The following is a 24725-nucleotide window of genomic DNA, read 5'->3' as shown; positions in this document are numbered from 1 at the left end:
CATACTGATTATTTAAGACCTTGTATGTGAGGAGCAGGATTCTGAATTCAATTCTGGATTTAACAGGAAGCCAATGAAGGGAATCCAATACAGAAGAAATATGCTCTCTCTTTCTAGTCCCTGTCAGTACTCTTGCTGCAGCATTTTGGATTATTAACTGTGATGAGTAGTAAGATGTTCTGGCTTTGCGGAGGGCTTTCTTATAAAGCAACAAACTATTTCTCCAGGCAAAATGATGATCGTCTAAATTTGTGACACGCCATTTCCTCTCCAAGTTTCCTCTCCGATTCATCTGCTTTAGGCTACATGTTTGAGAATTATACCACGGAGTCAGGTACTTCTGATTTGAGGCCTTAGTTGAAACAGCTTAGGGTATAAGTGAAGTAGAATGGCTCGATAAGATAAAGCAAAATACAACACAAGGTAAAACAAAACAGTATATTAAAAACAGTATATTAAATAGAAAAACTAAAGAGATAAAATTCAGTAATAAAAATGACATAGGTAAAACATTTCATTAAAATGCAATAAAAGTAAAATGTGCAAAACATTCATATAGCCATATTGTGAAAATAAAACAATCATAAAACAAAGTAGAACAATTTACGGATAAATGAGGAAACAAAAAAAATCTGTAGTTTTTTTTCTTTTTGACATTTTAAGAACGTGTTTTCTGAAAAAGCTCCACACAGAGCTGCAGTGCTGTAAAGTGTTAGCGCGCGCACGGAGCGCGTGCCAGTGTCTTCGAACTTCGTGCTGAACCCTGAAAACATCAAAGCGGCGCCCGGCAGCACCTTCTCTACACACCGAGGCCCATGACGTCATTTTATATCACGAAGACGGTACCACGCATGCGCACAGGGGGGGAGAGAAAAAAAAAAAGCCAAAGCGTCACGGAGCGGTACAGCAGCAGTGTATGTGTGTGTGTCCTCATCACGAAGAGAGAGAGTGAACGGGAAGCAGCACCTCCGCCTTTTCCATCCAACATCTTCTCAGAACTCGAGTGGGAACGCGCTCAACTACACCTAGTCCGTACTCCCCCCCTCTTCTTCCTCCTCTTCAAAATGTCCGTGGGCAGTGACTTTGGGAATCCTTTAAGAAAATTCAAACTCGTCTTTCTCGGGGAGCAGAGTGGTAAGGACGCCTTTAATTCTCTGTAGAAGTTGATGTAGTGGCTCGGTGCACCTGCTGCTGCTGCTGGGGCCGGTCGGCAAGTTCATGTTTCAGAAGGAAGCAGAGCTTGATTTAGCCTGGTGACAGGGCGACTGTGTGGAGTTTTAGGACTTAAACTGAGCACCAGGAAGGAGAAAAAAAATGTCTGAGCGGAGCGTGGGGAGGAGATTTTAATCAAATTAGCAGCCCGTGAGGCTTTGCACAATAGTCGGGAGTGTGTGAATTGTCCCTCTGGCTCTTAAGTTTAAAAGTAAAATAACTGAAGCACTAAACCTGAAACGAGCTCTTCGGATGGAGTACCAGCCTCAGGTCTGAGGTCTGATGCTGCTGGGGATGGTACAAGTTGGCAAATATTCCTGTGTGCTGAGACACACCCAGGTTGTCAGTGGCGATGAGATAACTTGTGTGGCTGCAGTCTCTGCCCTGGTATTGTTCCAGCCTGCCTGCCTGATGAGGCTGGGACCAAGTTTGTGTGTCTGTGTATGATGACCTGCTCAGTCATTATTATTTCACACTAAATAGCATATTTCCCCCCCATCCTAAACCATCAGAGTCCAAAGCTTCTCCTTGTCTGAGGTTGTTTTCCTCAGGATTACACAGCTGAGCTCCCTCAGACATGAGCTGAATGTCTGGGTTTTGTCTTCTGAGTAGGGCAGGTCGTTTTATGGTCTTGAGCAGCCCAATGAACCACATTAGTCACAGTTCAGGGCTCCAGCAGGTCATATTGATTACCCAGTACAGTGGGATCATGCATTAGCTTGAATAATGCTTCATTTACAGCAATGTGCCATGTTTATTACTGTGTCTAACTAATAGGACATTATGTCATTTAACCCTGAAGCAACCAAGCTATTTCAGCAGCTCTAAAGAAATACTTTCAGTTTCTCTATTTGTGGTTGTAATGTCTTTACTGTGTCTTTATTTGTGAAAGATAATATAACATTTTTTATACAGTCATTTTATGTAAAAATCCGTTAAAAACACAAATGTACAAACAATTACATGTACAATTACATGTATATATATTATATGTAGTCCTAATGCTAGACATGAAAATGCATTTTAAAGCTTAGGCTATTTTGCATTTTATTATTATATATTATTTGAGGCTTTAGTAACAACAAATCAAAACCTATGAGGTTAAATATATGCTTATATTTACATACACACCTTTCCATTCTATTTGTCTGCCTGAAAACGCACTCCCAACTGCTAAATAACGAAGGCCAAGAAAAACAATGCAGTGATTGCTAACGTAAGTCGTCCACTGTGCAGCACTTGTATATGTGTCCAGCAACCACTGTGAATAATGAAGACTTCTGGGAAAGGGTCAGCAAACCGGACAAAAGATGTTACCTCCTCACGGAGGAGAAACAGAGTGCGATCTCACAGCTGTCGAGTTTTATTACCATCCATCACGCAGGTACAATGAATTATGTGAAAGATTCTTTTTTGGCTCTAGCAGATGCACTTAAGTCAGGTGGATAAACATCTCATTTGTCTGCAGGGACGTTTATGATAATTTTTTTTTCACCAAAATCATCAATCACAATCAACAATTGTGTTAAATAATCGTGAACTCAATATTATGATATTCAGTTAGGCTGTCATTGTGGAACTCTACTAAAGCCTTGATGGAGATACTTGTGACAATAACAGCTCATTTGACTTCTTCCTAGAAATTAAAATGATTGAAAACTGTAATTAATAAGAAAATGTATGGATATATTTTATAAATAAAAGAAACAGTGAATGAGAAAAACAAAGAGAGCCACTTTAATTCTATTCCGTTGGACCCTTTTACAGCTAACCCTTGTTTCTCTTTTCTGAACTGAGTACTTTCTGTCATATTTCAGGTCTACTTCCAGAACAAAAGCACTGGTGTTTAGGAATTAGTGGGGGTGATCTCCGCCTATACAGCATACTCATACTACCTGTGGAAAAACCCAGAACCTATTCTAATGGTTGCTAAACCAGATCTTTATTGATACATACTGAGTTGTCAAAACTCGTCATTAAGGGTACTGGTAAGGTTGACAAATATCACCTTTACCGGGGGGAAAGAGTTTAGCAACTTGAAGTTAAACTAGGTCATAGGTAAGGTGAGGTAAGGGCCAATTGCCCCCTGTTGGCCATTAGAAAACAATGCTTGGTAGGTTCTGCATCCATCTTTACATGCAGTCTATGAGGAGCCCCCTCTGTTAACAACTGACACAAGTGTTTTCATCTATGAGTCCAGCTATTCTGTAGTGCCTTGGATCTAGAATTTGTTGGTACTGTCCTACACGAGGCACCAGCGGTGTGCGCCTAATGAGAAAAATGATAATTACAAGTGATTTCAAAGCATTGTGATGCTTCAGATTTCCCTTTTTAGCTTATAAAACCAACAGCACATTCTGCTCAGTCGGCTCGCAGTGCTCTCGTCAGCAAATGAAAGTAAATTAGACGCAGTTTATATAAAATGTACAAACATACGCCTGCTAGTTAGCTTTTTCCTCTTGGGCAATTTTATGACATTAAGTGCCAAGCAACAAGCCAAAGGGGATTTATTTGGCTGGATAAACATAATATCAGGGAGTGCACTGTCTGTATTTACCCAACCACAAAGCCGTCTGATTCTTTTGACATTTCAAATTATGGTCACACTGAGAGACATAATGTCTTATCCAGTAAATTTATTCGTTTTAGACATGAATACAAATAAAATCTTTATTTTTATCTCTTTGTGTGCTGTATAAAACTTAATTTGAGGCTTGTGTAACCCATATTGATTCATAGTTCAAATAAGATTTGTATAAAAGAGGCTACTGAAGGCAAGCAAGCAAAAATGGCATTTAAGCAATCATTGCATCTCATCTCACTGTAAGTGTTTTACCTGTTTATCCGTTTATCTCTCGTTTATTTGTTAGAATTGCGGATCATTTTTTACAGTGTGCACACAAAATATTTCTAAAACGTAAGGTAACAAACGAAGGTCTGTTTGAGCCAGGAAAAATCCCTGTACATGAACATACACTAAAACTAACTAACAATAGGCCTGAATTATTGATAAAGGACATTTCTTATCCTAAGCAAAGTGGGCCACTTGGTAATTAAATTTCCTAATTGTTCAGCTTGTTGTTACAGCTTGAAGTCATTGCTCACCAACACGTGGTCTTAATAAATGCCGTTGTAGGGTGTTTACTCACTGACGAACAGCAAGACTGCATTTATCAGCATTTCTCTGTGTTTGCTCTATTGCGGTGAAACTTATTTTATGCTACACATGCACACCAATGGATTTGCTGGGTTTTGTGTTCAGCTCCTGCGATACATAATAAAGGATTTTAGACTCAGCATTTTCTATAACAACTGCTCACTTTCAGGTGATTAAGGCGACTTCTGCAAACTTTTATTAGCAAGATAAATGTTTGTAAAACAGCCATGTCAGTAGTGCTGGATCATTAATCTGATTTTAATTTAAGTTAGATTTTGCCAATGAGTTGTTATAAAACCAAGTTAGCTTCTATATAGCCCGACCTGTGACCTGTGGTGTCTACTTTGGTGGCTTCAAGATTACATCTTTGCAAGTGAATCACTGAGCGTGGAGCTCCCACTCTGGGCAAGTTACTGCCCCAAGTGGAAGAGTTTCGGTATCTGGTGGTCGTGTCCATTAGTTAAGGGGAAAAGGTGCGTGAGATTGAAGATGGATTGGGACCAATCTGTTGTGGTAAAGAAGAGAGAGATGAGCTTAAAAGCAAAGCTGTCAATTTACCGGCCGATCTATGTTACTACTCAGAGTAAAACTTCTGCTCCTTCCCATCAAAAGGAACCAGTTGAGGTTGTTTGGGCATCTAACTGGGATACCTCATGGAGACTTCCTATGCGAGGTGTTTCAGGCATGTCTTGGAGGGGTCAGACCAGGACTTGCTGGGAAGATTATAGTTTTCAGGATCAAATCCAACTATTTCTTTTGGCTGATGTTAGCATGTCTGTTATGGCCCTTTTTTGCAGCCTAGATTAAGATTTTTGCCATAACATAGCAACTTTGTTGTGGTCTAAAGGCACTTTAGTTGGTCTCATTCTTTGGGTTTTCTTACCCCTCAAAAAAGCTTAAGAGTGTGCCAATGAAAGGGCATAATTTTTTTAATAAAATTACTTTTTAAAGAAAGACATTCTTTATGAAATGGCCAGATATAAAAGGAAAATTAATAGTTTTCTGTCAAATACAGTAACATAGACTCTTTGCTTTTAATATGTGGAGACCAGTCATGTTGACCCCCCCTCCCAAATACCCATTCTGATTCAGGAAACATCCTGATTCTGAATTCCACTGGAGACCCAGCAGGTCTGTACATATATTCTTGTGGAGTTAAGTGTGTTCCTGTTATCAGTGCGAGGGGACTTTATTTGTCAACCATCCAGACAGCAGCAGCGGCAGCCTCATCTCCGGTGGAGCTGCGTGTCTCTGACACGTCGACTATAATTGCAGCTGGTGCCCAGGCGGGCGTGAATCCCATCAGCTCAGCCGCTATCTTTTATTAATATACACAACTGGACTGAAGTATGTCACAAAAAAACACCCCTTATTGTTCTTTTTGAGTTGAGAGTCCCTGTGTACAGTGAAGGCCCCATAATGGTGGACGTGGCTGAAAAATGTCTATAAAGGGAAAGATGGCACGATGTGCTGTTTTTCATAAAAGAATCCACTAACGTCAGAGAGGTGGAGGCTCTACATTAAGTGGGTGGAAGCAGGAGGCAGAATGTGAAATGAGCTGTCAGGAAGCCATACTTCTTTAGGTGTTTTACACTCCGTGCACAAAGAAGGTTGGCTAAACATTTCCTTGACAAAGCTGAGGGCTTTAAGCAGGCCAATCAGCTGTTTCCAAGTATGCGCACCCACACTCCTGGTGGCAACCGCTTTTTACCCGTTCCAGCCTGAGTGCAATCAACCAAGTCTTTGTTAGAACACCTCAGATTACTGATCTGCATTTATTGGGCTATGAGTATTGTGCCTTAGGCGTCTTTTCACAGGAGCAATACTACATGGTACTTTGTAAAAGGCAATTGTTTGGAGCTAATCCCCTGGCTGAATGCTTCATTTCACCCCAGACAAACAGATGGGAATATATTTGGAAGACACATCCTCTTGGCCGCCATGAGCTTTTGCTCACTGAATCAAAAGGCCATCTTCTACCCTTTGCTGCACAGAGATTACCACTGTACAAACCAGCGCTGGCTTCAAAATACTCCTGAATCACCGGACTGACATGTTCCAAAGTAGGGCTCAGTTAGTTGTCTAATGCATCAATCAGTATGTCTCTAGGAAACAGCTTTCTGAGCAAATGAAACTCTGGGGTTAGGCTCACAACAGACTGCCATACACCAGCCAACAATTTCTCACTTTCAGATTCTGAAACCACAAACCGTGTATTTCTCACGTTTCAATAACATACAGCTTGTTGTGCATACTCTGCACAATGACAAGCAGAAGGTAGTGCAAAAAAGTCTGTAGCAAGAACAGGCAAGTCAAACCACTGTAATGTTTTTTTTTGTTTGTTTTTTTTTTAGCTTTATTGCCTGTGGCTCAGTTTTGGCTCCTGTTCTTGGTTTGATGGCTTCTATTTGCACCAATTTCATGGTATTTTTTAAATATTTATTATTTCTGATTTTGTGTATCTTTAACACTCAACCACTTGACCTTTATGTGAACAAATGGGGAATTTCATTAACCAATTTCTTAATTATTCTAAGCAGGAATACTTTCCTAATGCCTCTGTTGGTGTTTATCCTATCTATACTTTTTCCTTTATCCATGATATGCTATTCTAAAAGTGTTCTTATAAGAACATTTTCTTCTAAAATGTTTCTTATGTCATTCCTTTCAACATTTTTAGTAAATTTAGTAAAGAACATGAACTATATGAGCAAATGGCATTTATTTAGTACATCCTTCTCTGTTGCTTCTTTCAATAGTGCACATTTGAGTGAATTATGTGTTACAGTCTGCTGATATCATTTTAACACAAAAATATAAATCAGCTGCTGACTCTGTGGTGCTTTTTTCAACAACAGACTACATTGAAGTCATCATAGTCACGCTGTTTTTCATCCTTTTTTGTTGCCATGCTTCAATTTCAAAGTAAATCTGAATAAACATCTGGTTTGTAGATGTTTGAATATTTTAAAAACATTTGAGTGAGCGAATGTAGTGATTAGAATTGCACCAATGATGTGAAAAAACAAACAAACAAAAAAACTTATGTTACACAACTTTTCATTGTCCTCACCATAAAATTGGTACCATTCCTGCAAAAAACTTGAAAATCTATGGAAGCAGACAGAGACATTTATGGTAGGAAAGATTTTTACTGTATGCTATATGCCATAAATACTATAAAGGTAAAATATGCAAGAGGCTCATTCTTGCCAGGAGTATAGAGAATATAAAACATTTGAATGTAAATGGTAGCCATGCAGTAAATGGCCTCAGAGCTGATTCAAACGTTGGCAAATCCGGGTTTCATACATTTATCAGCTGATGGGAAATTCTCGCTTTGTGAATCAGAGGAGGTTGTAGATGAAATATGTGGAGAATGTGTGCTTTTAGCGTGGGTCGACTTGTTTGTTGTATTCCTGTCGTCACAAATGTTCCAGCTCCTTAAAACTTTATGTAACACCTTTGCAAACAAAAAAAAAAAAAAAAATCTATATTTATCCGGCTTTAGCACCGTAATTTCAAGCTGCAAAATACCCCTGCCGGTCTAGTAGTAGGAATAGTTAATAATCTATTGAATTTTCAGTGGTGGGAGTGAAGTTGACTCATGGGATTTAAAATAAATAAATAAATAAATTAAAGAAAACACCTACAGGTGATTAAAAGTAACTTCCCTGTTCAGAAATTTTCCCCTCTGAGTAGTTATAGCTCGCTCTGCTTTCTGCACTGCAGTGCTTTGAGTTTAAAATAGAGCCCCAGAAGAAAGGAAGGTGCCACTCACCTTCTTTAAATCAATATTTCAATATACTTAGAAATGACAAGCTTGCTTAGTTTTTACTGATTCTATAAACCAGTGTCAAATTTCATATTCCCATTTGACCTGTTACTGGGGCTGTACAATAAGTTGTTGAGCATCTGAAAGAAAGTAAGTTTAAAAATGTAAAATTCATAGATACCAGAGATCATCTTCTGACTTATAGATTTCTACAAACATGGAGCATTGCTATAACTTTAGAATTGAATGGAGCCAGAAAACTGAATGTGGCTCTGTTTTGGGGGGTTAGTGAAGATAAAGACAATAAAACTGAAACGATGGAGGTTACATTGTGTTCAGTCAAAAATCTTACTGAGAGTTCTAGATAAACCGAGACAAACCCACCTTCTGCAAAAACAACACCTGAGACCAGATGATCCACATTAGTTTGTTTTGAAAGATAATTTGATGCTTCACCTACAAACATGTTTAATCAGTATTGCAAAAGTCATTCCTAGACAACTTTAAATCCACTGCCATCTCCAAAGTTAGTCAAAACAAAATCTTTCATGTTGTGCAAGAGTGTGTAAGACTAGACGGCGTCAAGTGAGTGATGGGTGGAACAGAACAGGCGAGGTCTCGCTGGGTTTGATTTAACTCCTCATCATCTCCTTTGAGATTCACTAATTTGACTAAAACTGTCATTAACTAAAATAATGTAAAGGATAAATACAGCTTTAAATCTCTGGAGTCTTTAAATGTAAAGTGGAGCTGCTGTTTTGGGATTTCAGCCTGTCCCACCGCCTCCTATTCTAAAAGTGAATCATTAAAACTGAGTAGCTGGAGACTGAGCTTGTAGCGTTTTCTATGATTGAGGAACTGCAGATTGGCTGTTCAACACTGGCACTTTGTCTAGTCTTCATTCCCTGAGTAGCATCTGTGTTTGCTGTAGTATCTGCCAATCTACCTCCATCTAAAGATAGCTGTTCTTCTTTCATTTCACATCTAATTGCATCTTCCCAGAAAGTATTCTTCTCTTACGGATTGAGGGAAATGACTCCCTGATAGCTTTGATCTGCTATTGATCGGCTCAGCTGGCCATTAATAGTCTAAGTTAGTCCCTTTATCTGTGGCTTTAGGGCAACAATGCAGACTGTTATTTTTTTATATTCCAAGCAGCTGGGGCTCATTACCTGTTTTATGCTTTCATTCTGGTGATAACCATGGACGGAGTGCATATGGTTTTATGTGGTTCTTCTGTCTCACTCGTATAGTGCCTTCAGGGAATTTCTTCATATGTGGCACAAATGCTCACTCAAGAATGAACTGGCTAGATTTTCAAAAGAAGACATGTTCCCTTAGAAAAAATGTTTATGGACATGACTCAGGAATTCATACACAAATGACCAAATTTATAGGATAAAATGAGAAAGTGGTGGGACTCTGTATCCAAATATATATTCTCTCACCATATTGTCAGGGCTCTGTGTGCGGGCAGGTGGAAATGTGGATCCAAATGCAGGACTCCGAGACGAAATGTAACTGAAAACCACAGCTTTTATTGCTGGCATGAAACAAAACACAAACCAAACCATGAAACCAAGCACTCCATACTGTACAGTAATGCCACTGTTTTGCACATGTCTCAACTCTGTATATTTTTATATATTTTGTTTATTGTTGACTCTATTTAATTTGTAAAATATGTGTATACACACACACACACACACACACACACACACACACACACACACACACACACACACACGTAGAAAAACATTTAGTATACACATCCAAAACAAATGTTTTTTTTTTGCATATACTATTATATATTGTACATATATTTATTAGTTTCAGATTTAGCCATTCGTATATTTTGCCTGTTTATGTTATTGTATTTTGCACAACTCTGTTGCTTGTGAAGCTCACACACAAGAATTTCACTCACATGTATTGTACCAATGTACCTGCACATGTGATGTGACAATAAAAGTGATTTGATTTGATTTGATTTGAACACACAGGCAGGATTTGAGGGTACGACGCGACACTGGGTTGAGGAAAACACAGGGCTAATATACACAGGATGGTAATCAGGGAATGGGTAACAGGAGGGAGACACAGCTGGGAGAAATTGGGGCTGACAAGACAGGAGGAGCAAAGCTGGACACACTGATATAAGACACAATCCTTCAAAATAAAACAGGAAACAATACACAAGGATGCAGACTAGGAAACACAGACTTAACACGGGCAGAACTAAAAATAAACCAGAATAAGATGGAACATAGAACATCATCATCAAATAGATCAAGAAGATAACCAAAAAATACAAAATCAAACCAAAACATGAAAACTCAAAATACTGGGTCAAAACTGACCCAGAACCGTGACACATATGGTACCTGGGGTAGGCTCCACCCCTCGTACAACCCTAAAATGGATAAGCAGAAAAGAATGGATGGCTGGATGGACGGATAATGAAAAAAGATAGAAAACCACTTTGACAAAGTGAAACTGAACCACATTCTTGTATTTATATTAAAAACACTGCAAGAAATTATAAAAAAAAGAAAAAACAACAACAAAATAATAGTAGTAAAGGTCAGTTTTTCTCTGACCTTTACTACAGTGAGACAGAGTTCATTTAGCCAGCACGGGACAACTTTAATGTATCGTTTTTATGTTCCACAAAAACACTTCTCTGGCCATTAGTCTACACCATGACTGAGAAGTAGAGATGGAAATTGTAATGATGTCAAGCATTTGTTTAGAAACTGAGATGTGACACTAATCTTTGGTGCCTATCTATCAAATCCCTTCATCCATGTGAACTACGCCTTGAATGACCAACACACCTTTCCAAGTTGCATGGACCTGACTGAAATTTACATTTCATTTCATGTGCTTGCCGTCTTTTCTGTGCTGAAAGTCTTCAATCTGTGACTTCCACTCTATCTGAAAGTATTTTATGTTTTTGCACTCTTCCTGGACCAACCATCGTCTGCCCATACACTTCTACACAACCCTAAGGAGAGGTGCCCCTGGTGACCATGGTAAAAAAAAAGAAAAAAGGCAGGTCTCATTTTTCAGACCCACCTTTATACTGACTATGATGCAAGTGCTGTTTTTGCCGCTCAGACATTGTTCACCTTGCCTAACCAGCATTGTCTTAAGTGCTTATGTCTGCTGCAACACATTTGTAAGTGCATACCATAATGTTTCAAAAATAATTAGGGGTCTGATTTTATGTTGAAAGCTGTTTTTTGTTTGCCAAACTGTAATTTTAATGTTTGTCTAAGTGTTTTCAGTTCTGCAGTGGTTGGTTTGCAGTCAGAGAATACCAAGCAGAGCAATGGTAGCTCTGTGTACAGTACTTATGCTGCACAGCTGAGCGGGTGTGTTCTCACAGGCCCATGGGAAAAGCACCGCCTCACTTATTCACTCTGCCCAGAATAAAACAAATGTGTGTGCTGCCCATGCAGTGATGTAGAGAAAGCGTCTGATTCAGTTCACCCTCTCAGTGTGTGAGGGGAAGATTTAGGATGTATCTGACGACACACTTTTACAAAGATAAAGCGGCGGGCGTGGGTGCTGCTCTTCTACAAATCTAACGTCTTACCCTGTTGTATTAGAGATCAGGTTTAACAAGGATCCAGGAACATTTGAAAGTGCCTGACATTATTCAGGCAGAGAAGCTGTTTTCAGACTGTTCTCTCTAAATTGTGTGTCTTAGAGACAGATTGGGTTCTTGCTTAATGTGAGATCTTTTGAAGGAGAAAGGCAGAGAATCCCATTTCAACTTAATCCCAGTTGCTCAAACAGAACGGCTCGGTGAATAAAATCCCCGCTGTGGAGGAAGGCTGTCATTTACCCGGCATGGGGTGTGACACTTGACTGAGTTCAGCAGGTCTCCATCGGTGTTTACCCTTTCTCCAGCTTCCCAGATGAGTCCTCATCATGGGGCTGAATGCATCCTGCTGAAGCCTTCATTTGACCTGCGCTAAAGGGATGCAAGGCGTGGTGGGGGTTTTTTCTCTTTGACTAATGGGGTTTTTAAACCTTTTTATCAATTCTAGAATAACAAATGTTTTCAAGCACTGATTAATATAGTAGATGTGACTGCAGGAATATATTGTCTCATTGAGATGCCAGTGTGAGCAACATGCAGAAGGTCCTGCAGGGATTTATAGAGTGGAGGCAAGCTGAACATTCATCACTGCAGTTTAACATAGTAGGGAGCATTAAATCTAACTCAGCGGGCAAAGAAATGAATCACTGCAAGACAATTTGCAGAGGAAGGCAATGCAGAAACCCAGCCCTAAAAAATCGTAAAAAACAAAAAACCCAAACAGTAAAACTGACATAAATGGGTGTGGAGAGGATCAGAAAAGCAGGACACGAGGAACACAAAAACAGGTGAAAAGCAAACCTTTAATGAGTTGTTGCAAATGTCAAAAAATACAGGCAGGGAACAAACAGAAATCCAATTGTGAACACAGGGAGCCAGGGAATGAATCAGCAAAAAACACCGGGGAGATTAGACCAACAACAATGTCAAAACAGGGACCCCAAAACTTCCAAAAACATCAAATGTTACAAAAAACAGGAAGAAAGAACTCAAAGCATCATAATCATCTCCCAAAGCTTCTAGGGAGTTTGGGTCTAGTGTTTAGGTCTTGTGTTGACAAGCTGAACAGATCGCCATAATCTTCTTTTTTAACTAAGTTTTGTAATTTGTCTATAGCAGGTGTCACAACCTTTACTACCAAATAAGCCATTTTTGAGCAATTTTTGCTTAAAAAGTCTGTATGGAGCTACAAAACATATTTGAGTCTTATAATGACGGTAACACAGACTGCTGAGTAAAACTGGTTCCAGCCAGGTTACAGAAAGGTGTAAGTAATTAAAATATTCCAAGCAGTGGTTTTATGATTATTTGGTACCTATCTTTGCATATTAGTTACAGTATTACTATGTGTTGTTGCATTTATCCTTTATCTTTCTCCCTTTCCACACCCCTCTGCAGAGCTCACTTTGTCTTTGTGTTCATGGACAGGAAGCTGTCTTCAGACCTTGCTTCAAGTCTTTTCTCTCTCTCCTATTTTTTTTTTTTTTTTTTTTGCAAAGGCAATCCTTGATCTGAAACACACTGGCTTCAATGCTTGTTTTGTTTCTACTGCAGGTAAATCTGACTCGAATTTCATAGCCTGTGATTAGCCCTGAGTCAGCATTTCTTTGCTGGGCTCAGTTTCCAAATATCAAAGCTACATTTTGTTACAAACTGCTGGTTCTGAGCCAGCAAAAAAAAATCTGAAGCTTTGCTGAAAACAAACTCAAGATGTCCTACATTCTTTAACCCCTGCGTACCACTTTGACCTCATTTCACTTTTACATTTGCAATTAATTGCGATAAAAATTTGAACGGATTACTTCTAAATGATCATTAATTAAATACCAATGTGACAAACAAGCATCACTACCCTTGATGTTCGATCTGTTTTTGGTAATTCACTGGAGAAAATGTAAGAAAGTGCATTTTTGGTTCACTTGAAAGCTTCATGAGTGGAGGAGGCTGATCAAAACAAGTGCTTTTGGTTTTTTATATTTGGATACCAGGCTCATCTTTAAGCTGTCATTCATTCCTTCTGTGTCAAAACTAGTTTTTAATATATTCAGAATCAGATCAGCTAATTTTAAAGGAGTCAGGTGGGTCTCGTCACGTTTGCTTAATTTTATATGGAATTACCCGTTTGGACATTTGCCAGAGTCAGGTAAAGGAGCTTTAAACACTAAGTGTGTTCCTGATTGTATTACTTGTCTTGGAAAACATAATGGCTGTTTTCTCTGTCCAAACCTCACGCTCCTGATGCATTACAGTGCTGCATGTAGCTGTAATAACTCATAAAGCGGCAAAATCAACATTAGTTTAAACAATCTTGATTTGCAAATAGGTTAGAAATAATTTATTCCATGTGATAAAAACAGCTGCATATTTTCATTGTCAGGACATCAAATTATGTTAAAAGATCTGCACTTTGGCCAGCATGAGCTAAATATATTTTCCGTTTTCCTCGTACTTCGATATGGACACCTGGGTAATGCAACTTTTTGTTTGTGGTGGATTTTTTTCCTTGCAATATTTTTATGGGGGCGGCACCATAGCGCCCTCTTTTGACAGTCTGCCACCGGTTTAAATCCTCACAGTCAATTTTATTCATCATAGTCCACTCTAAAATGTTTGCACAATGCAGAACATGTCACACATCTTTATGATCTTTGACTATATTTATATTCATATGAAGCCTTGTTAAGCCTTGCAACCACTTTTTAATTAATACACATTTTTCTCTTGTGACCGGTGGTTGCCAGCGAGTCACCGACCAGTTTGAAGGAACATTTTCTTACATGCGATCAGAGAAAGTGCCCACTGCTGACGATTAGAAAGAATGCAGATTTAAGGCTCTTCCTCATTGGCTTCAATCTTTATACCTTTAAGTTATGTCCATCTTTTATTACATCTGCTGTAGTTCTTATCTAACAAGTTGACCAGAAATTTGGGTGTTTCTGATTTCCCAACAACCACACGTCATGCTGATCATTTAACTGCAGATGTTACCCCCATTGAGAGGCGAGCCTTTCAGTTTAGAATGAGATTCATCCTCGATAAATAACATAAGTAGGACTTTTTAAAAATGATGTAGTGAACCAAGTTTCACTAGATATGTGTGAATGACTGGAAATGAAAGCAGCGTCCTGGTTTTCTGACAGGATACCGGGTAAAATAGTTTCATTTCTGCAGCCTCCAGCTGCTCTCTGCCTTCTGAGAATGAAATCTAATTTAATCATTAAAACGTCATGTTGGTCTCTCTGAAGCCCTCTGGCCACAAACAGCAGAAATATGACTTCTGTCTTCTTTCCCAAGGCAATCACAAACACCAAAGAGTTATATACCTCCAAGCTGGTGTCACACCTAGGTGGACATGGGATTGTGTTATTGCTGTGTATGTAGCCGTATTGTTGTTGTTGCTTTTAGTAATGCCTCATTAGGCTGCATAGGAGCTGAAATGGCTTTCTGAGTGCTTTGTGTGTGCACGGGAGACTCAGCCTTTGAGTCTGAAAGCATCTTCATCCATTATTCAGAGGTATTGGTAAATGGATGTCCCGTCCATAGTCCCTTTTTTTCTGCAGGTGTAGTTCATGTGACAGGCATTGTAGAAATAATCAATACTGCACAGATTCCTGAGACTGCCACGGGGCCGATCTGTGATCTAAATCTGATGCTTCTTTTTGTTTCTGCCTGATTCTGATTGGTCTACATGGGTCAGCGTGTTCGGATGCAGCCAGAAAATAAATATTCAGAAATGAATGACTGAATAAAGAAAAGCTATACAAAATTAAATATACAAAATAAATACAATGTTCTTTATATTAATTACTTACTAACGCTATCGTTAGCAGGTATTCCTAAAGTATTTGACAAATGTATATTTTGACATCATTAAGATTCTTGTGGATATTAATCTGCTGTATTTACTTTGAGCTCATTACTTTTATTCTTGGAAATGAGTAGCTTTCCATGACTCAAAATAATGATGTAGCTTCAGAGAATCCTCTGTTTGAAACAACCAGCTTTCTTCTGATTGGCTGCCTCGTATAAACAGTAAGAAATCAGAAGAGAATTGGCTTAAAGGGGGAGTGGCCTTAAAGTGGCTTGTTTCAGATGGAAGATGAGCTGCTTTGCAACACCTAAAGTTGACCAGTATAGATATGACAATATACATTTAAATGACTGTATCATTGTCAAGCTTAAAGGCTCCTTTTTACTCCTAAGTGAAGAAAACAAGATAATAAACATGCTGTAGAAAAATTGTACAACTATATTTTAAATTTAAGTGGTTAAGAAGAATACTAACTGTTATGTTCTCTTATAACTTAACTGGTAAGTAACAACGCCTTCTTTAGTCGTAGGAATTTACTTTAATAACCAGTCTAAGGAAAACAAGGCGCAGGCATATCAATGCGCGCATACACCACACTTTGTGTTCTACACTCAATAACAGAAAGTAGTGCCACAAACTATAAACTGATTTTACTAAATACATAACAGTTCCTCCCATCCAACCTTGATGAACACAATAGGTACCAAACAATCAAAATATTTCAGATAATGTTGTAAACCAATAATTTAACTTGAACTGAAATATGACACCTACTCAGTGATTTACAACATGTAGGTAGGTTGTTTCCTCTTAAACATTTGAACTGCTTTCTTACAGAATTAACGTGAAACCTATAAGTTCAGTCTCTGAGGTGCTCTGCGATTTCTCTCAGGGTACCGTCTGCCTATTTGGTCAGACTCCATAGTGCTCTGTGTGGTAAGTTCAGGTGTGTGAGCATCGGTAGCTTCACGTAAATCCTGAACTTCAGGTGGTGGAGCGAGGGCAAACTCTTCTGAATCTTGGTGTGTAGATGTGCTCTCAGGTGGCTGTGGAACCATGTGGCTTTCCGCATCTACAATCTGATCAACATGTCTACGCCAGACTAAGTTGGCTCCAACATCTACAGTATATGTCAGTGGTCCGGTCCGTGACAGGATCGTGCCAGGCTGCCATTTCTGACTTGGGTCTCTGTAGTCCCTGGCGAGAACTTTTTGTCCGGCATTGAAGAATCTAGTTTTGTTTCTTGTTGCGTCCACCATGGAAGACTGTTTGTCTTGGACATTCTTGCGAATGTCTGGTTTCAGCAAATCTAGACGTGATCTCAGATTTCGTCCCATGAAGAGCATTGCAGGTGTGTGTCCAGTTGTTGCATGGGTGGCGTTCCTGTAAGCCAGTAAGAAATTGTCTATTTTCTGTTGTAGCGGCTTCCCCTCTGTGCGACTGGCTTTCATTGACCGCTTGAAGGACTGAATGAACCGTTCGGCTTGTCCATTTGTTGCAGGATGATGGGGAGCTGAAGTGATATGTCGTATGCCGTTACTCCGAAGGAAACACTGGAACTCCTCTCCAGTAAACTGACGACCATTGTCACTTACGAGCTGTTGTGGCAGACCTGTGCGTGCAAACAGTGACCGAAGGCTATTGATCGTGCTGGCAGCTGTTGCTTGCTTTACGGGGAAGATTTCTGGCCATTTTGAGTGAGCATCAACCACAACTAGGAACATTTGGTCCATAAATGGGCCAGCATAGTCTATATGGATGCGTTGCCATGGAGCGGATGGCCACTCCCACGCGTGTACAGGTGCTGTTTGAGGTTGACGCAGCGTCTGCTGACAACCAGTGCAGGATTTTGCCATGTTCTCTATTTCACAGTCAAGGCCTGGCCACCAAACATAGCTTCTAGCAAGAGATTTCATCTTAACCACACCTAAATGTCCAATGTGCAGTGAGTCCAGTACCGTTGTACGTAGTTTGGGTGGCAGGATGACACGAGTTCCCCACATAACACATCCTTGGCAAACGGATAGTTGGTCTTTGCGGGTGGAGTACGCAGAGAACTGAGTGTCAGTGCAGGACGGCCAACCATTCACAGTAAAATCGTATACTTTGGACAAGATTGTGTCTCGGCTCGTTTCCCTTTTCACCTGAGCACTTGTGACAGGTAGGGGTTCCATTTGTGTAACGTGAAACACAGTAGCTGGATCAGTCAGTTCTTCAGTGGGTTGCATGTGTGGAAGACGTGAAAGTCCATCTGCATTTCCATGTAACTTTGTCCCTTTGAACTCAATGGTGTAGGTGTGTGCACCTAGGAACAAGGCCCATCGCTGCAAGCGTGCCGCAGCCATGGTTGGAATACCTTTCTGAGGGTTAAAGATGGACACCAGCGGTCGGTGGTCTGTGATCAGGGTGAAGTGTCGTCCATATAAATACTGATTAAACTTCTTCACGCCCCACACTAGACTGAGTGCTTCTCTGTCTATCTGCGCATAGTTGCGTTCGGCTGCATTTAGGGACCTTGAAGCAAAGGCAACTGGGCGTTCCGATCCATCAGGCATTTTGTGAGATAGCACAGCACCAATGCCATATGGCGAGGCATCACAGGCGAGGCGAAGTGGTAGATTGGAGTCAAAGTGTGTCAGAACCTCCTCTGATGTAATGAGCTGCTTAGCGCCATTAAATGCCTCTTCACAGTTTTTTGTCCATTTCCATTTGACATTTTGTTGCAGCAGAGAGTTCAGCGGGTGCAGCACTGTTGAAAGGTTTGGTAGAAACTTGTGGTAATAATTAATTAAGCCCAAGAAAGAGCGCAGCTGACTCACATTTTTAGGTTCTGGTGCCTTCAGGACTGCTTCAACTTTGTCCTTGGTTTTGTGGAGCCCATGTCTGTCGATCTTGTGTCCACAATACTCAATGGCATCCTTAAAGAACTCACATTTGTTTTTGTTTGCTCTCAGTCCATATTTTTCTAGCCTGGCCAGGACTGCTGTTAGGTTAGCCAGATGAGTCTCCTCATCAACACCAGTGACGATTATGTCATCCAGAAAACACTGTGTTCCTGGAATGTCTTGTAGGACCTGATCCATGGCACGTTGCCATACAGCTGGGGCACTGGCAATACCAAATACCAGTCTGTTGTACTGATATAGGCCTTTGTGAGTGTTTATTACCAGATATTTTCTGGATGTCTCTTCTACTTCCATCTGGAGATAAGCCTGGGCAAGGTCAATTTTTGAAAAGTGTTTGCCACCTGCTACTGCTGTGAATATGTCTTCTATCCGTGGAAGTGGGTATTGATCTATGCGGAGAACTGGGTTCACTGAAACCTTAAAATCACCACAGATCCGCACACTGTCACTTGCTTTCTTGCTTACTGATACTATTGGTGTAGCCCAATCTGACCATTCCACCTTGGTGAGTATTCCTTGCTCTTCCAAGCGTTGAAGCTCTGCTTCAACTTTAGGGCGTAGAGCATAAGGTACAGGGCGTGCCTTGTGGAATCTTGGTTTTGCATTGTCCTCTAGTATGATCTGTGCTTTAATATTTTTCAGGGTGCCGATTCCATCTTTGAACACCTGGGCATGGTTATTAAGGATCTGTTTCAGTCTTTCATCTACAGAATTTGCACTCAGGCCTCGTTCCAGTCTCATTGACTTTATTTCTTTCCAGTTGAGGCGGATGTGTTTCAACCAGTCACGCCCAAATAATGGCACACCTCCATTTTTCAGAACATAAAGTTCCAGGTTGCATTTCTTTTTCTCATATTCCACTTTCACTTTTAGTTTTCCCAGAGGAGTTATTCTTTCACCTGTGTACGTTTTCAGTTTCACCGAGGTGTGCTTCAGTTTCAGATTGGGGAATTTGCTTCTATAATCTTCATATGAAATCAGTGAGAGAGCAGACCCGGTGTCCAGTTCCATCTGTAACTCAATCCCTTGTATTTTAGGTGTGAGCCATATTGCATCGTTATCTTTCTCTTGCATTGTGTACAGTTCCAGGCATGCCAAATCCTCCTCAGAATCAGTTGGCTCTGACTCGTTTACTTCATGCAGCTTTCTGTCTCTTTTCCACATTTTGTTTTTCTTTTTATCATACTGCTTTGATTTACACATTTTCTGTATATGCCCCTTTTTGTTACATTGCAGGCATTCTTTCTCTTTAAACCAGCAATTAGCAGCGTCATGTGACTTCTTGCCGCATCTGAAGCACATCGGTAATTTGTTATTGCGCTGCGGATATATTTTGTTTACAGAACACGGCTCCGTGCCTTTTCCCTGAAGCTCTCCGGCATCTTTTGCTGCTGTCTCCATCGATATCGCTATCTCTAATGCACGGTGCAAAGTGAGGTTATCCTCTGTGAGAAGTCGTTTCTGTGTGCCTTCATTGTTCATGCCGCAGACGAAACGGTCTCTCAGCGCATCTGACAGCCCCTCCCCGAACTGACAGTGTTCCGACAGCCGCCGGAGTTCCGCGATGTACTCCGATGTGGACTCATTCTTTAGTTGATTTCGTTTATGAAATCGGAAACGTTCGGCTATAACCAGTGGCTTCGGTTGGAAATGTTTTTGGAGCACTTCTGTGATCTCCTTGAAACTTTTGTCAGCTGGTTTGATCGGTGTGATGAGGCTGCGCAACAAGTTGTATGTTTTCGCTCCCATCACACTCAGTAACACAGCAACTTTCCTCTCGTCCTCTACTTTATTAGCTCGACAATACTGTTCAACTCTCTCTACGTATGTTGTCCAATCCTCTGTGCCATTATCGAAAACGTCCATTTGTCCAACGCCTCCTGACATTTTTCGGTATTTTTATAAGCGTCCTTCACTTAAAATAATTGATGTTACTCACGTCCTCTCTTTAGCCAGGCAGGTGAGCTAGCATCCACACGGAGGGTTAGTTGTTTTGGCCCTAACCGTTTTTCGTGTCTTTTTGGCCACTTTCACAAGGATTTCCCCCTCTCTGTCGTCCAATGCACATCGGGGATCCGTTTTAATCCTCGTCGCCAGTCTGTTATGTTCTCTTATAACTTAACTGGTAAGTAACAACGCCTTCTTTAGTCGTAGGAATTTACTTTAATAACCAGTCTAAGGAAAACAAGGCGCAGGCATATCAATGCGCGCATACACCACACTTTGTGTTCTACACTCAATAACAGAAAGTAGTGCCACAAACTATAAACTGATTTTACTAAATACATAACACTAACTAAATGTGGAAAACTAAAATAAAATATCAAAAAAATATCTACAGTACAAATTAAAAAAACCTTTAAATGTAAACACACAAACTCATATATTCACTCAGCCGTCGTTCACTTAAAAGAATAAATAAATAGATGTTTATTGCAAAGGGCAGTACTATCACAGTGAAGTGAGCAGTGAGGTTTGTCTATGGATGCGTTGTGGTAGCTGTTCGTCTCTCTCTCTACACTCTGCGTGCACCTGGAAAAAGCCGTCAGAGGGAAATGTTAGTGGCTATGGAGTTGGTGACGAGGATTAGTTAGTTCAATCAGCTGCTTAAATCTGACATTTTTGCAGTTGTGATGTCACTGCGTTTCCTTGTTGCAATGCATGGTACAGTAGTCTGGAAGTGAAAAGTCTTGCATTGTGTGCGCTCTAAAGGAAAGCATCGGTTCAGGTGTTTAAAAAGATTCACGGCACCTTCCATTTATTGAATTTATTGAAATTTGCTTCGGGCAGTTTACAGTCGGTCTTTAACCTCCTAAGACCCGAACTCTTCCACGACATGCGTGTTTAATTTCTCTTTGATATTTGGGCATATTGGGGCCCGATGAATGTAAAAACAAAGAATTACCAGATTTTTTTTTTTTTTTTTACCTCATTTTTGTTTTTAAGAAAAATAAGAGCCACATATGAGGATATTCGTTTAAAATTTTGATAGAACAGTAGCAGTGTAATGTCCTCGTAAGTGGATATCAGGCCCATGTAGAGAAAAATTTAGTATTTTGGTCTAAATAACCCAAAATGTGATGTCCACATATGTGGACGCCAGGTCCTAGGAGGGTATATCGCCCAAATCTCTCCACACTACCATATTCCTTGGACCCTCTTTGTAACAGTGTCCTTGTCTTTTGAGTCTCGGTCTGTGTCCGGGGGGTGTCGTGTTCGCTAAATCTGTCCCCTGAGTTTTCATTAGCATTCTCTTTTGTCATTTTCTTTTATGTCGCTCACACTCGTACATCTAATATGTGTACCGGTGTGTACGGCTACAGTAGCCCAAACAGCAGCATAAGTGGCTGCTCCTCCAACGACTTGGCTCCAAATCTATTCCAACAACACGATTGGTTCTGTTCAGGGCTTTTCTCATCGTTGTTGGCTTTTCGTGTCATCTGTCAAAACAGGGAAGATGGGTTCTGTCGACTTTATATTGAACCTATCTCATATTTCTATAGGAGAAAAGTTATTTTGCGATAACTATCATGATGGTTTTATCACCCAAAGCCTAGTACAGGTTCTATAAGGACTGACTCATGCCAAGCAGTTCCAACAGATTACAAGAATAAAAATATGCAACTGGAAATGGTGGATTTGTTAAGAAGAAATAAGCTTAACCCAACCTACCCTTCTTTGCTTGTGATGGGCAGTTGACAGGCTTTGTCGACTCCAGCGTATTCGGACCAGATGTGTGTTTGCTTGGTGCATAATTCCACCTGTGTGATGATGAAGCAGAGTCCCACATTTTGCTGGAGGCATTTTCATGTCTAGTGGCTTAGTCTTGGGATTTACCAGTAGGGATGGGTACCGGTGTCCGGTGCTATGATGGCACCAGTTCTGACATAAACGGTAGTAACCAGACCGAAAAGCAGCGCACATTTCGGTGCTTTATTTACGTTTCCGAGGATAGTAGGCGGGTCCAGGTACGTGCGTTCTTTTAGAGCAGAGCTACAGATTAAAAATGCCCAAGGCGAAGCGGTCAAAAGTCTGGCTGTACTTCACAGCAAAATATGCAAACTCAGCAGCCTGCAACAAGTGCTTTAAGCTGATACTGTGATACTGTCAAAGGAGGTAACACCTCAAATCCGATGAAACACCTGGCGACGCATAGCATTTTTTTTAAAAGCCCAGAAATGCGCCGTATGATAGCTTGCTGCGAGACCTCACACCAAGCACATCTACTGTGCGTGGGTTGCCTGTTATCGGACCCGGAGTTAGCAATATCCCCCAAAAACCCCGAAGAACAGAGTCCTGGCCCCTAGCCCTGTCAGTGTAGCAGAAATGATGACGGATGATGATGGCAGCAGCAGCCGTTCTTCTCTGCGTGAGTCGCTTAATGTTGTTCGTGTGTAATTTACGTTGAGTAGGCTAACCACGTTATTACATTAATGCATGTAAGGTGAACTAGCAAACATCATCATAGCTACATGTGGCTGTCTTCTTGTTTGATGGCAGATACTCCCTTCACCCTGGCCAAAAAGGCTAAAATGACCAAAGAAAAAGTGGAAAACAGTTAAACATGAGAGGTTTTGGACAAAGTTTGTGTTTTTTCCATTGATTAAGCACTGCTTCCAGCCAAGAGTGATACCATATATGCCCCATAGCTGCAGAAAAGGCTAACATTGTTATCTCTTTACAAAAAACCAGCTGAACATGAGAGGTTTTTGGACCAATTTTGTGTTCTCCATTCTTTAAGCACCGGTTTGAGCACCGTTTGAGCACCGGCACCGTTTCAAAAGTACCGATTTGGCACCGGTATCGGATAAAACCTAAACGATACCCATCCCTATTTACCAGTATGAAAAATGTACAGTGTGAACTTTTACTTCAGTTCATCCAGGCACACAAAAACCTTACATGGCATTAGGTGACGTAATGAATGAATGAATGCTTTATTGGCCATATGCAGGTTGCCCCACAGAGGAATAGGACCCCCCCCCGACTTACACACACAACAACAAGACATCACATGGGAATACAGTCGGAGACCGGCAGCGTTGGGAGAATAACACTGAAAAAATTACACAACATTGGGAAAAGTACAAGAGGAAAAAAAGAGACCTCTTCACACGCTGGGCAACCTATGGGAGGACAGCATGAGAACAGGAAACAAAAAAAACTCCTCTGCACAGAGAGCACATTAATGTCCACATCACAACATCAGAGCACATGACAAGCCACAGGGGATGGATAGGGGGGTGGGGAGTGATTCGAAGGAACACAGCAGTCGTCCTGCACCATGCTATCATTTCAGCGCGGCACGCAGACCCGCTGCCTTCCCCCGCAGGAACAAGCATCAAAGGCGTTTGGAAGGGAGGGGGATGAGTGCGTGCTTATCAGTGTAAGTGTATGTGTGTGCGTGTCCATAGTTCAGCTGAGACAGTGTCCTTCGCTGTATCAGGCTAAGTAAACAGTCCTCCAGCCGATCCAGGTATCCTTCATGGGATGGGAAGAATAGTCATCACACAGTCGTTATCAGGGAGTTGTTTTGGTGGGCTCCAGCCTTGGGCCTAGCAGCTGGCGCCGTGGTGTCCAAATGTAGAATATTGTTGATTTCTCCTTTAAACTGCATGTGATGCTAATGAGAGCAGAATGTGAACTTGGAATTTGTGATTATTTTCACATACAGGTAGTTTGTGATTGTTAGCTGTTAATATAATTTTACCAGCACGAAACTGAAAAGTTTTAGACAGAAACATTTTTGGCTTCTCAATTGGTAGCAGTTTCTTTTGATTTGTTAATATGCATATCATTTCCACTTAGACTGTTGGAAAATCATTTGGAGGCCATCTGCTCTTTGGCATCCTCTCGCTGGGTTCTGGGTATCGGCTGCTGTGACTATGAATAAACAAGTGCACAGATGCAGGAGTCAGTATCTCTCCCGCAGGTCTGTATCTCCTCCAGATCTTTCTGTTCTCCTTTCCCTGTGAGGACAACCACAAATAGCCACATATTCTTCTCAGCTACCTCATTCATTGATAAATTTTGGATATCTGCCCATCTCCTGTGGGTTGAGCACTCATCTCAGTGTCGTGCAAAAGAATGACACGCACTGCATTATTTTTAGCCGTCTCCTACAAGTGGGAACCAGGCCCATGTAAAAAGCACTGCTCTGCTCTGATTGGCTGCCAAGACCTGGAGGGTATTCCATGATGCCTGCCGCAGAGTGACCAGCAGTGGTTTTACCTGCCGACTTGGCACACAGCTTC

General features: G+C 40.8%; 1 protein-coding gene across 2 annotated transcripts in view; it reads left to right on the top strand.

The window, feature by feature from the left end:
- The first annotated feature begins 857 nt into the window (after positions 1-857).
- The window catches only part of rab6ba (RAB6B, member RAS oncogene family a), a 73605-nt gene continuing 49737 nt past the window's right edge, over positions 858-24725 (top strand). The window contains exon 1 of one of the 2 annotated variants that reach the window (XM_086281610.1): positions 858-1134. In XM_086281610.1, coding sequence (XP_086137736.1) covers positions 1065-1134 — 70 coding nt within the window. In that variant the 5' untranslated portion in view covers positions 858-1064. The remainder of the gene's footprint in view (positions 1135-24725) is intronic. The other variant, XM_086281611.1, reaches the window with a different exon arrangement.

This window comes from Aulonocara sp. 'chitande type north' Nkhata Bay, linkage group LG23 (assembly GCF_057382095.1).
Source record: "Aulonocara sp. 'chitande type north' Nkhata Bay isolate Kocher_YH1m ecotype deep benthic linkage group LG23, A_spYH_male_GT1.1, whole genome shotgun sequence".
In the NCBI taxonomy this organism is placed as follows: Eukaryota; Metazoa; Chordata; class Actinopteri; order Cichliformes; family Cichlidae; genus Aulonocara; species Aulonocara sp. 'chitande type north' Nkhata Bay.
This window is presented reverse-complemented; position numbering and strand designations above follow the sequence as displayed.